The following is a 14,198-nucleotide window of genomic DNA, read 5'->3' as shown; positions in this document are numbered from 1 at the left end:
TTATACCTTATCTTATGCTAATCTGTTGGCTTTAGAGCCACTTACAATCTTGCCCTATGGCTGTTACCCTATGGGATCAAAAGGTGTTAGAAATTATCATGAAAGGTTACCGCCTGAACTCAGGTTCACCTAATAAGCAAATTATACCACATTACTTTGAGGTTTCAAATTAGCATTACCTGCCAAAGTTCAGCTCCTTAGTTTTTTATTCCTGGATTCCTTGGAATGCGCTGATTATATTAGGTGGTCAGATCTGGTTATGGCTTGACTTTAAAAAACATGTTAGATCAGCTAATCTTGTAGCTCTGCTTATTTTGGGGGCTCAGTGGTCCCATGATCAGTGCAAACAGTTTCAACACTTGGTTAAATTGTGACAGACAAATTCCACTTGTAGGTTGCAAACTTATAAGCTTTGCATTAGCTAATCTTAACTGCTTAAGACAATTACCAGATGCTTCCAAGAGCATATATTTTTTTGATTTAACCCCTCTGGTTCTGGCTACCACATATCACTTCCTGTTATATATTGTTACTATGCTTTATAGAACTTTTCTTTCTTGTTTTTTAGGGTTTTTATATTTTACCCTTCAAATTCTTATAGATGAATATCATATTCCCTTTTGCACTTATCAAATCTAGCTATACTTACTGAGTTATTTTAATCTTTCCTGCTAAAGTAATCTTGCAGCCCATAAAGAGGTAGAATATAATTTTGATGGTAGATGAAAGAAAGATACATAGCTGTTTTGAGATACTAATCTATTTTAAGTCATTCTTAACTGAACAAAACAATGATTTACTCTTAAGTAACTGACACTTGAACATAGGATTGTTTTTGTACATATTAACTTACATTTACAATTATTCACATGTGGTTATTGACGTTATACTATCTTTTTCAGTGTCACACAAATTATATTCCTGTTTGTGGATCAAATGGAGACACTTACCAAAATGAATGCTTCCTCAGGAGAGCTGCTTGCAAGCATCAGAAAGAGATAACAGTGGTAACAAGAGGACCTTGTTATTCTGGTATGTAAGATGTGATTATGCTTTGTTAGTAAATAATATTATGGTTTCCCATTGTTTTAATGCATTTTCTAGAATTAAATTGCAAAAAATATGGAGAGCACAGATTACCTTTACTTTTGAAGTATATTAATAAGAAGTACAGGGCTTCTCGTATATGTATTAACCAATCAAAATATTTAAAAGGAAAAAGTATTCTGGCTGGGGAAACAACCGGTGAATGATTCTTACTCATCAGAGAAGCTTTATGACTTAAAAGGCTTAAGACCAAATTGCACAGACTCCATGTGGGTCTATTTTCTATGAATCGTATTTTGGTTGTACAGAATTGGGCTATATCCAGCAAATGGTTTACCCACCATTCTTATACATATATGGAGTCCTACTGAATGTAGTGGATCACAAGAGTTCTCGTAGGTGAACCCCATTAGTAAGATCTTGACTTATACGTTTGCAAACAACCACATATATGTTGGGAAGGCAGTGGCTAATATAACCTGCTTCTGGCAAATAAATAGAAGCAACAAACTAAAAGCTTTGATCTTATTATCTAGGCAGGCCATTTGCCTGCTGTGTAGATTTCCTGTGTATTATAGGTGATAGCTTTTCTGACCTGATTTTTATTCAGTGTTAATACTGTATCAGGATACTCTTAATGAGTCTGATGCTGTCCTGATCATGGCTTGTAGTTTCCTTTTTTCTCCTTACTCCTTTTTTGGAACACACTGAGAAGTGCCCTAATCATTTTGGATGGTTCTTTTAGAGAAAGAAATCTCTCTTCAAGAAAACTGCTTCTGTGTTCAGGCATCCATTCCATCTGCCCATGAACTGGATGTGATGGGCTTTGATTTAGCAACATTAGGGGGGAGGCAAATATATGTACTATGGGATAGCTAACTTCCTTTCTAATTCTTCTGGACAGCTGTCCGTCATTCTGCCTGTAATTCAGGCCTGTGACCTTGGTGTGTGTCATCTTTGACTCTGATCCTACTATCTTTTTTCTTCATAGCATCTTTAAGAGGGCTTTTTCTATCCATCTGCACAGGTAAAACTATTGTCCAGGCTTTCACCATCTCACATCTTGATTATTCCATCATTTTTTTTTACTATGATAAAGGCAGGCTTGCTCTGCCCATATCTGTTTAGAAAGCAATGCTAAAATTGTTTTCCTAGCCTTGTGCTTTGACTGCCACTACTTTGTGGGCATCTGATCACTGGCTCTACACATCGAAGATAAGCTGCCTGTCTGCACTTTTTAAGGCTCTTTACACCCTGTTCCGATCATACTTATCTTCCAGTATCTCTCCATTATGGAGAGGTTGACTCTTACCTCCAGGCAGCCCTACAGCACTGGTTTGTTAGATTTTCAAATAAACATCTCCATTCTTTCTTTCATGCTTTCTCTTGCTTGATAGGAACTCCCCATAACTAGCCACAAAGCTGCTTTAGTGTCCTCCTTAAAATCTCTCCTTAAGACTGTCTGTTCTTATGATGCCTACAAAACACTTGACAGTGGCTACTCTGCTGAAGTGCTGAGACTTCAGCCTATCATGCTGACAAATGTCTCATTATTTCTTGGTGTTATTCCTTCTTTCTGTATCCATTTGGTATCTCTTGTCTTAGACTATAAAATGTTTGGGACAGGGACTGTCTTTTTGTTCTGCATTTGTACAACATGTAGGAGTGTGGTACCCTGCTCCATAATTGGGACTTCTCCATGTCACAATAGCATGAACAACAACATTACTTTTATATTACTCAAATCCACCCAGTCTAAATGACTGTTGCATATTAAATTTATAGTTTGATTTTCTGGTCCTAAATGTTATCAGAATGATTGAAAAAGACAGACAGACAGACAACCCCTATAACAGAATGCCGGTCAGAGGTCTTGGACACATTGTTAGAACTATCCTGAATCTATGAACATATTTCAAGGATTATGAAGCCAGCTGACTAAGAGGCAGGTGGCTGGCTTCCTCAGAACTGGATGATTCAGAGAGTAATAGCAGCAGTTGCATTCTAAGTCATCAGCATATAAGTAATATGCTACCTATCCAACCCTGAAATAGATATTTGGATTTTTAATGAGATGGAGCAGGGGTCATCAGTATTTTCCAGTGGGGGTCGGTTGGGGCTAAAGTGAATTTTTGGGTGGCTATAGCCCCCCTAACCCCCCCTTTAGCATGGCCCCTGCTCAGGGCACTCCACTCTGCTGCCTTTCCCTTGGGAGCCTCTCACTGTGGGGCGGGAAGAGGATGCAGGGCTCCCAAGGGAAAGGCAGCAAAGTGGAGTGCCGTGAGCAGGGGTAGCGCTGAGGGGAGCTTGGGGGGCTATAGCCACCCCAAAATTCATCTTAGCCCTGCCATAGCCACCCTTCCCAGCACTGCATCCTGCCCCGTGCAGCTGATCCTGTTCCACTCCCACTTGCCCCAAGCCAACCCCTGGCCTGGCCCCCCCACCAGGAAGAAGCTGGTGTCATCCCTGGCCCTGAGCTCACAGTGGGCAGCCCACCCCCCCCGTACACAAACCTGGGGCGGCATATGCCCCCCATGCCTTCCCCGGGGGTACACGCAGCAGCGGGGACCTCCTACGTTCCCATGCCCCCCTGGACAAACCGCCCACATTTCCATCCCACTGCCAGCCCTGGAGTCCCATTTACTGCCCTGGCTGGGCAGTGCCTGCCCCTGCCACTCTTCTTTCCTTACCACGGGGGCCTTGATCTACCCCTGCCATGTCCCTCCCCTCCCCCCCCATGCCCCTTCCCCACACAGACTTACTGACAGGGCACTGCTCTCCAAGGTGCCTAGCTGCATTCCTGTAAATTGGCTATGGGAATCAGTACCAGCCAAGAAAATCTTTATCGGTGCACCCAATTTAATAGAGAGAGAGAGGGAGTTAAATTTTGAAGTAAAAATTATCTTATTACATGCCACAGGGGAGGAGAAAGGCACTACCAGTGCCTTGCCACTCCAGTGTCAGGGAACTAGTTAGTTAGTACATGCTCAGAAGAAACATTTGAACTTTGTTGACAATTTTATTCAGTCTAAACTATTTATCTAATTTAGCCTTGATTCATGAATTGTTCCAGTTGGCCAGATATTGCAAATTTTGATGAATAAACTGTTTGCCAAAAAAAAATCACTAGGCCATAATTTGAATCCAAATAATTCAAAATTACTAAATGGAAGAGAGACACCTATATCTAAATAAACAAGTAAACTCCATTTTCAATGCTTTGCAGATTCCAAACAATCAAAGTCCCATAGCCGAGAACATTTCAGGCAAATACCTCATTCAGCCCTTCAGTTCTACAGTTTTGCAGTTTCTACTGACAGGAGAATCTAGGTCCTGGGTGGAAACTTTTCTTTGAGAATCTTGGTTGTGTTGTCATCCGGTGCCTTTGTCACACTCTTCAGGGGAGCAGCCCATGTAAAATGTCCTCACATTGTCTTTATGTGTGAGGGCTTGACACAGTTCTACTAAGGCTCCATCTGGCCTAGAAAGTATAGAAGGGAGAGCTTCACTTCTGAATGCAGCCAAGCGAGTGAAAGCTTACATGGCAGCCAGAAACAGATCCAGGCTTTTACAAAGGAGGATGCAGTTGCAGGGACCATTGTTGCAAGGGTGGCTGCATCCCTCACTCTCAGCTTCCTCCCCTGCAGACAACACTGCAAGAACAGCAGCCAAGGACATAAGCCAGGGGCAGGCAATTAGTTTGGGCGAAGGGCTGCTTACTGAGTTTTGGCAAGTCATCAAGGGCCACATGACAGGCAGCCAGGGGCAGATAAATATTAATTTTCTAAATATTTTAGGGGCCCCGTGGGCCAGATAGAATGGCCTGGTGGGCTGCATCCGGCCCACAGGCCACATTTTGCCCACCCCTGACATAAGCCCCAGGGAAGGTAAGTATTCCCCACTTCCTTTCCCCTCCTTGCTCAGCGGTACATCCCTGCCTCTTTCCTTCCCACTCTACCCCTTCCTATTCCTCCCCCTCTCTACTGGCTGCTGTTGCCAGTTTCTTTGCCTTCTTCGAGTGAGGGAAACTCATGTGCCTTCCACCTGGACTGCACGAGAGCTAAGGTGCTCGCTGACACATCCCCAAAATACAGGACATCCCCTTGGTGAGGGGCATTCTCCCTTGGCCAATCAGTAGTAAGGGATGGGGCCGCTGCCTCAATGGCCAATCAGCAGCGAGGGCTGGGGCCACCCCAAAAAGGCCACCCCACCCCTCGCTGGCTGCCTTGAAACCCTGCTCCGCCTGGCTGTGCACTGCCCTACCTCTAGGCACAACCAATAGAATCATGAGGTCAAATGCTTAACATGTATTTCCACCAATGAACTGAAAAACAAGACTTTTTGCAATCCTTCCCTAATTCAGAAATAGATAGAAAACAAAATGTTTAAAACATGACAGTGTGATATAAAACAGGACCAATTGCCACCCTGGTGTGGGCTGTGCTCACCTGGTACTGCAACAATGGTAGGGGGTCACATTCCCACTCTGTGCCTGCTCTAAGGCTGGTCAGGAACATCCTGGGGAGCTGGCCTGACACAGTCCCAGGCTTACTACAGCCCCTGCAGGGGAGGGGAGGAGAGAGAAAGGGAAGGGAAGGGAGGGGAGGGGAAGGGAAGAGTATTTACCTTCTTCAAGACAAGTCCCTGGCTGCTGCTTCAGAGGCCTGGTTGGAAGGGGAGGTGCACCTATGCCACTGCAGCCCCTCTGGCTCCACTCCTGATGGCAGCTAAGGACCCTTTGGCCATAATAACAACAGACTGTGAAAAGGTACTTCCACAGTCCAGTGCCTTTCATTTTTGCAGCCTTAACTGAGAAGCAGTCATCAGTGTTGCCTTTATCTCACTCAGGAGAAAGGTACTTAACTCTGACAAATGTAAATTCCTTCTCCCAACACCCTACAATCTTTGCTGATAGTGAGCATCTGAGAGTGAAAGGCAGAGATGAGAAAAGAAGACTTGGAGCACTGAAACAACCTTAGTAAAGTATGTAGGACCTAGAAGCACCAAGTCATATCTGGTTCATTTCAAGGCATGCACAACCTTAGATTTCTGTGTGCTAGGGCTCCTCTAGATGTTCAGGTAAAGGCATGATAGGATCTGATCTTCTTTTATATGGCTGACTTGGAGCAACAATTTTAAGTCCAGTTTAAGGTTTGTTAACTCGTCTAATACTGTTGAGGAAAGGGAATGTATCTCTGCAATGTCACCATCAAATTTGTATAAAGGGCAAAGTGTTGTTATATGGTCCATAGTTTGATCAGGATTGCATAGTCACATTTTGCAGAACTCCTAATAGGATCTGATGTGAGATCCATACAATCACACCTCCTGCCATGCCACATATGCATGACAAGAGGCATGATTGTGGGAGCCAGCATCCAATCTTATCACATCTTATTGCCAGTGGAAGGGGAGCCCAAGATTGTGATCCCAGGCTCTCACTGCTGAGCGCCCTGCAGCTGATGGGGCTTATAGCAGTCCCCATGCTGCCCCCCCCACTGCAAGCCCTACAGCTGATGATAAGGCACACAGTGGTGGCAACATTACTCATGCTGCCCTCCTGTGAGCCCTGTCAGCTGTGGGGCTCGCAGTGGAGGAGACAACACAGGGACTGCTACTTCCCTGTGAACTGCCTTAGCTGCATGTGAGGAATGCTGCTGCTGCTGAGAGCCTTATCAGATGTGGAGCTGGCAGCAGGTGATGTGCTCTTGTGGCTGGGAGCCCCTCAGTCAATGTTGCTGCCAGCCACAGGGGAGCATCTAGCCACGTATTCAATTAATGGCATGAGAAGAACAAGCCACAAAGTTATTACACGTTTTTAGTAGAATAACTTTGTGGTTTATTGCTTGTTTTATCACGCCATTAATTGATTGAACATGGGACTGTGCCACAACTTAAGACATGATTAACTGATTACTACTGCATCACAACTTAGGGCCTGATTAACTGGTTAATACTGGTTAATAATCTGAGAGGATTCCTTACATCCATTTCCATTTCTTAAAAACCTACATAAAGCAGACAATTCGGGAAATAAATGCAGGATCACTTCATAACAGTTTGCACAGTAGTTCAAGGCATGACCATGGACCAGAAGGTATTGAGAATACATCCTCATTTTGATTACATGATTCTGGCATCACAGTTTTTTACTGACTTCAGTGGAATATGACCATTGTTTTCCATTGTGAACGTAACTGTTCAAGCCTATACCACAGAATTGGTAAAGACACATAGTAAGTTTTTGTCAGGCTTTTAATGCCTATGTCTTGTTAGATAACATTTTAATTAATAGATCAAACTAGATTTGTAAAGGCATGGATTTATTTAGCAATACATCTATATTTTCCTTGCTTTGCAAGGAGAAATGGTAAATCAGCCTTCTAACATACATGTGCTTTTTAAATTGTCAGACCTTAAAGTAAACAAAATTAGAAAATAGCAAAGCTTGGAATGCTTTTGCAGGATTTCAGATTCAAAATCGTATTTTAGGGAATATAAGGTTAATTGTAGCTATGAGGCTATGGATGACTGTATATGAAGCAGCATGTCCTAATATTGAGATCAAATTTTAATGTAAAAGCAATATTTACAAACATCCATGTCTGTAGAGATGTTCAGCATTCATAGCTCTTATTGAAATAGTGGGAGTTATAGATGGTAAACATCTAATGAAATTCATGCATTAAATGTAAGAACCGGTTTGAAAATTTGAAGCAAATTAGAGAAGTGTGTAAAATCCAGTTCAGTGTACCTCTTCCATAAAACTTCAGTATAAGATTAAGAATTAAGGACATAATAAATATGTTTTTATAAACTTATCTCCCATAGCTAATGAAAGTGATGTTCTTCTAATATCCACAAAGGAATCGGTCAGATCTGTGGTTGGTCGTAGACAAATAAATACTTCCCTAAATCTGTGATCAGTTTACAAATATTGAACATCTCTCAAATGTGCCGACACAAGGTCATATGCACTGTTTAAGCTTTCTCAGTGCCACCTGTGAATTACCCTGCAGCAAGGGTATTCTTGAATTGTCTAGATCAGCTCAAGTGCCTCTAAAACAGAGCATTTGGGACAAAAGGGCAGAGATTGCCTTCTGATGTTTGAAATGTTTCAGAGTATGCTTATCAATTCTTTATTTGTTTTCTGTCTTTATGAGTAGGAAGCCAGTAGTCATTTTTCCAGTTTGCATTTTGGAGTCCTGAAGATGAAAAATGAGAGATTTCACTTTTATTTATTTTAACTTACTGTTCCTGTTCACTGGTATATCACATATAGATATTGCCAAGATTTTGACTTCTCTCAGATTTGTACTGTTTGCATACAAAAAAATCATACACGGTCACTTAATTGTTGATATTTTTGTACATTTTTAAATTTGAGCTTTTCAGATTATGACATTTATTGGAGGGAACAGTCTATTGTTCCTTTTATTGGGACAACTAAACTGAAAACAACATCCTATATTTATAATTAAAAGCAAATAATGTTTCTCTATTAGATGTAGCTTTTTTAGTTTCTGCTTTTTCCCTGTATGACACAATTCACTGTAGTGAACAAAGAGTCTCCCAAGACTTCTTTTAATTTAAACTGGTGATCCGCAGTTTGAAGTAATCAAACTTATTATGAAACCTGAACGCGCAGGTTTTTACAGTATGTGGTTGTTCCTGTAGGAGATTCACATGGAAGCATAATTAGTAGAACATGTTGTGCTGAAAAGGAATATAATGAGCAGCTTAATTTAATCCATTCTTAGCTTTAAGGAGGAAATTCTGGGAAGCTCATTTCTGAACTAGTACCATATTTAACAGAATCCAAGATGACTTTGAATTTAAGATGACACCCAATAATTAGCTTCTATACGTGGAAAGTTTATAAATGTTATAATGTTCCACATACAGAAGCTAATTATTGAAGGATTGTCTTAAATCTGTCCCCCTGCCAGCCCTCCCTAGCCACCATTTACCCTCAGTCATAGCTCTAGCTCTGGCCCTACTCTGCCCTGGGCCTGGTTGCAATAGTGGTAGTCCTGGCCTGAGGATGAAAGCCAGAGCAGGGGCCAGAGCTGCTACTACCACTGCTGCCTGTCTGAGTGGTGGCCAGAGCCACTGTATCCTTCATGCCTCAGGTCAGAGTTGGGTCAGAGGCTCAGTCAGAGCCAGGACTGAAGGTAAGCTGGGGTTGCAGGGGCAGCAGGATGTAAGCAGGGCAGAGACTGTGAGGGGCAGGTGGCACAGGGGGCAGTGGCTGAGGCTCTGACTCTTACTAGGGGTGTGCAAAACGGGCCCTATTTGATTTGGATTTGGCCTGAATCAGGGACAGTGATCCGATTTGTGATTCAGATCACTGTCCTGATTTCAATTTGATCAAATCCAAATCTGAAGATTCGATGCTGATTTGGAGAATCAGCAATTCAAACATAGACGCAGCTTTAAGTTTTTTCTACGTATCTCAACATACCAGCGCAGCTTGTGATTGCTTCAATGCTGGGGCGCATGGATCATCCCACAGGAGTGCGGGGGTGGGGAGGGGGCTCCACGTGCTCAGTGGTAAACCTGGAAGTGGACCGGAAGTACTTCCAGGTCTGCCAGGGAGCGCACAGGGGGACCTCTGCACCCCCATGGCTTGGTAATTGGCCACAGGGGGACCCCAGGTACCCTCCCTGCCCCCCCAGACCCAGAAGGCATCAGTTCCCAAGCTGGGATGGTGTGGAGGGCCCTCCCCGGTGGACCTGAAAGTGTATCAGAAGTGCTTCTGGTCCACCCTTCTATGGGACACTCCATGCACCCCAGCATCGCAGCATTCACAAGTCACCTGCTAGGTACCTAGTCACCTCTACATACCTAGAGGTATGTAGAAAAAACATTTAAAGCTACCTCTATGTCCAAATCTTTCTGAATCGATTTGGAGGGTTGTGATTCAGTTCGGAGAGATTAAAGAGTCCTCTGATTCAATTCAGATTTGGCAATTTGGCCACCGAATTGGGCTGAATCGAATCAGGGACCAAAGCTTCGCACAGCCCTAACTCTTACCCTAGGCCTTGGTCAGGGCTGGAGCTGGAGCCACAGCAGCCAGCCGCCTCCTTGCCTTGAACTCAAACCCAAGAAGAGGGGCTTTTTCCCCATGTTGAGCGGGGTGGGGAGGGGGAGAATTTACTTTGGATTCAAGCAAATACTTTAAAATATGAAAAGAACTCTTGTTACATGTTTCTCCTCACTAAGTCATCAAAATATCCTGGAAAATGTATTTCCTTTTTCTGATAACTGACCAAAATTTTGCTTGCTATGTTGTTATAAATTATTAGAGAGCCTCCCCACCCCCACAAACCCTAGTAAGGGGAATAAATTATTTTATCCAGGCTAAGAGGGGGATTTGCTAAATGCACTGTCTGCTTGTTATTATTAAGAAGTAATTTACTTGAGAGTAAGAAACAGGCTTACAAAAATATGCCTTATGAATGTATGTTGGCGTTAATCTTCTGACCATCTGTACTTCTTGTCAGAAGCTATAATTTAGCAAAATAAATGCTACTATATTACACACTTTTGGATCAGATGATTTCAGAAGTCTTTTACAGATGTGTAACAGAAGGGATGTTCTGGATATGTTGGCTGGCAAGTCAGAGGTTAAACCCTTGTCTGCAGCAACTGGATCCCCCACAACTGCTGGCAATTAGACTTGTCAGCATTCCTCTCAGGAAGCTCCTGAAGCATATGAAAATCAAGGGTAATTGCCAGTAAGCCCCAGTGCTCTTCGTGGGTGGGGCTATAAACCCAGTGGGAAGAGAATTGAGCTGTAGCTGCTGGGTGTTCCGGGGAGCTAAACTGGCACGCTTCTTAACAGACTTCCTTCATGTATTGCTAACTGTGTAAACCTCACTGCTGCATGAATGGCAGGTAGTCAAGGTTTGCTGTTCTGGTTTGCACGCTGGCTGGAGGACTGAACTGAATTGTGTTAATTCCTTATCCTTCTTAAACTACCAGATCACATGTTGTCTGGTCTTCTGTGTTTAGTATGCCACCTGCATGGGGAAGAGAAGGAATTAATCTGCATTGTGTAAGAGCTAAAGTTGAAAGCCCTCACTGGATTTTGTGTTGAGTGGAACAATTTGCAAATGATTTGGGGAAAGTTTCCCCTTCCAGTTATGGAGCAGGATCCTTATATCTGATATTAAAACCTTAATGTGGAGAGATGTCAAAAACAGTTCCAGGAATTTCAGTTCCACTCTGCACGCACCTTGACTAATGTTGTCCATTTTATGGAAGGCTCCTTTGTAATGGCTGATTTCTGCCCCCTGATTACCACCTGTGAAAAAGAATCCTGGCTCTATCCTGAAGGAATAATCCAGGCCTTAGATGCTTAATATATATAAAAACTGCCACTTAGTGGGTCAGAACATGGGTCTATCTTGCTTAGTATCCTATATAGTAGTGGCAGAGAGTAGATGCTGAAAGGGAGCGTGAATAGAGTATGACCACGTTTTTTTTCCCACTGTTCCTCTCCCACTTGAAGCCTCTAGCGTTTAGGGTCTTGGAAGTTCTGATTCAGAAACTGTACTCCTAACTGCCATGCTCAATAGTTACTGATGCACCTTTACTCCAAGAATGTGTCCAATCCCTTTTTGAGACTGGCACATCATCTTGTGGCAATGGGTTCCACACTTTAACTATATGTTGTGTGAAAAATAACTCCCTTTTGTTAGTTTTAAACTGACTTCCTGCTAGTTTCATTTGATGACCCCAGTTCTTGTTTCATGAGAGATAGTAAATAATAAATCCCTATTTACTTTTCTTTGCCATTTAGTATTTTGTAAAACCTTATTATGTCCCTCCCTCAAGCACCTGTTTTCTAAACTGACTAGTCAGGTTGTGTGAAGCTTCGGTCACTGATTCAATTCAGAGGAGATTTGGCCCAATTCAGCAGCTGAATCTCCAACTCCGAATCGAATCAGGAGGCCCATTAATCTCTCCGAATCTAATTGGATTCAGACAGATTTGATGATTCAGCCATAGACATAGATTTATATGTTTTTTCTACATATCTCAAGGTACTGAGCATGGCTCGTGAAAGCTGAGATGGGGGGGCAGATGTAGCATCCCACAGGAGCTTGGGGGGGTCCCCTGCGCACTTTGCAGTAGACCCGGAAGTGGACAGAAGTACTTCTAGTTCATTTCTGGGTCTGCCACCGAGCACTCGGGCTCCCCTGCGCTCCTGTGGGACACTCCATCCACCCCACCATCACAGCACTGACAAGCTGCACCTGGTACCTCAAGGTATGTAGGAAAAATATATAAAGCTGTGTCTATGGCCGAATCACTGATTCTGTGAATCAGAATTAAGCCTTCAGATTCAGATTTGGCCGAATTGATATACTGCGTCAACTGGATCACCCTGATCCACCTGCTTATTGACATCCTTAAAGAACTCTAGTAGACTGGGGAGGCATGATTTCCCATTGACAAAACCATATTGACTCCTCTACAGCATGTCCTCCTTCCCATCCCTCCCCCGTCTTTGGTGTAAGAAGGATGGAGGATTTTTTTGGTTTTGATTCAACTGGAGTTTGTTTATACTTAAGAAAAAATCAGGCTAAAAGAGCCTGGAACCAGAACAGAGCATGGTTGGCTTGCATTATTCAAGATGGTGGATTAGAGACCAATCTATAAGGGAGACTCTTCACCTTTCCTCTTGAAACTGATCCTTGTGCAGAAAAAGAATTCAAGGCACATTGGGCTGGAAAGAGAACCCAAGAGGGCGTCTGACCCTGTGACCTAGCAGTTAAGCTGCTTGCCTGGGATGGTAATCCTGGGTTTATATCCTTGCTTCACATGTGGATCTTGTATTTCATCCATTGAGTTTTATGCAAAAATATGACTTGCAAAAGAAGTCTGCCCTGTTGTGTATATGCAAGCCTATTTTGATGTGTTTATGAAGCCCCAGGGAGAGGTGGTTTAGACAGACAGTTTAGTCAGAGTCACTGTTAAAAAGCTTGAATTTTCAGATTCAAAACAGAGATATTTTTGCTGCCTCACTCTTCACTTGAGCAGTTTTCCTTTTGGCGGTAGGGTTCTTCTGTTTATTATTGTTAGATGGAGATCACCTGAGAACTGTCTTGAGAAGGAGTGGACTCTTAGATATTAATTAGTTGCTATGCATATTGAGATTGCAAAAAAGATCATTCTCCAAGGAGTCTTTTCTTGTACAAAAAGAGTCCAAATTCAGAAACAACAAGAATATTTGCTTTTATTTGGTTGCCCTGATAAAACAGTTCTGGTATTATTCCCAAGCCTGATGGAGATTCTAGTGAAGTGGCACACCTAATATGAAACATTGTATAGCTAGAGTTAATAGCCTTCTGAGTTCTGAAAGCTGAGATAACAAGAAATGGATCCACCCCATTGTCCTCTCAGAGTCCTAAATAAAGGGATCCTAAGGTTGAGATGCAGAATCTAGTGAATAGTTTGTAGCAGTTTCCAAAACCCATCCATGCTGAGACCAAACTCAGAAAAGAGACAAGAAAAAATGTGACACTTCCCTGAAAATACCATGGGAGGTATTCAGTTTGTAAGGTGTCCATTGCATCTCTGTAGGAACATTAAGCAGAATCAGAATACAAATATGGAGAGAGTACTTGAACAAAGGAGATGCTATAGTGAGTTAGACCGCAGTTCCAGCTAGCCCCATGTCCTGTATCTTACAATGGCACAGAGCAAATGCCAAAGGAAAGAGTATTTATGCCACTGGTTTTCAACTAGGGTGGAGTGGTACGAGACCCCCTCAAGGTTGCTGTCATGCAGGCACTGCTGATATAGCCAGATAAATGTCCTGCATGCCTCATGCACAGCCTGGTTAGGAAAGGCTGGCACATGCTGGTGCCTCCATTACAGTTATCTGATAAAACTAAAGCAAGCAGGAGTGTCCACTTGTGTTTAACTCTTCATGGTCCAGCCCTGCATGGCATCTTCCAGAAACAGAGCTGTGCAGAACACATCTATTTGTCCCACATGCTTCTGCTTATAGAATCAGAAAATTAGGGTTGGAAGGGACCTCAGGAGGTCACCTCAACCCCCTGCTCAAAGCAGGACCATCACCAACGAGATCATTCCAGCCAAAGCTTCATTTAGGGTCTTAAAAACATCCAAGGATT

The 14,198-nt window shown here is 42.9% G+C and overlaps 1 protein-coding gene across 1 annotated transcript in view; it reads left to right on the top strand.

Annotated features, from left to right (window-relative positions):
• Positions 1–14,198, top strand: part of TMEFF1 (transmembrane protein with EGF like and two follistatin like domains 1) — a 255,117-nt gene that overhangs the window by 162,922 nt on the left and 77,997 nt on the right. The window contains exon 3 of the mRNA XM_090039085.1: positions 903–1,032. Coding sequence (XP_089895211.1) covers positions 903–1,032 — 130 coding nt within the window. The remainder of the gene's footprint in view (positions 1–902; positions 1,033–14,198) is intronic.

Source organism: Crocodylus siamensis, chromosome 3 (assembly GCF_052110815.1).
Source record: "Crocodylus siamensis isolate JL-2025a chromosome 3, ASM5211081v1, whole genome shotgun sequence".
NCBI classification, from domain to species: domain Eukaryota; kingdom Metazoa; phylum Chordata; order Crocodylia; family Crocodylidae; genus Crocodylus; species Crocodylus siamensis.
Note: the sequence above shows the minus strand (reverse complement) of the source record. Positions and strands in the feature narration are given on the sequence as shown.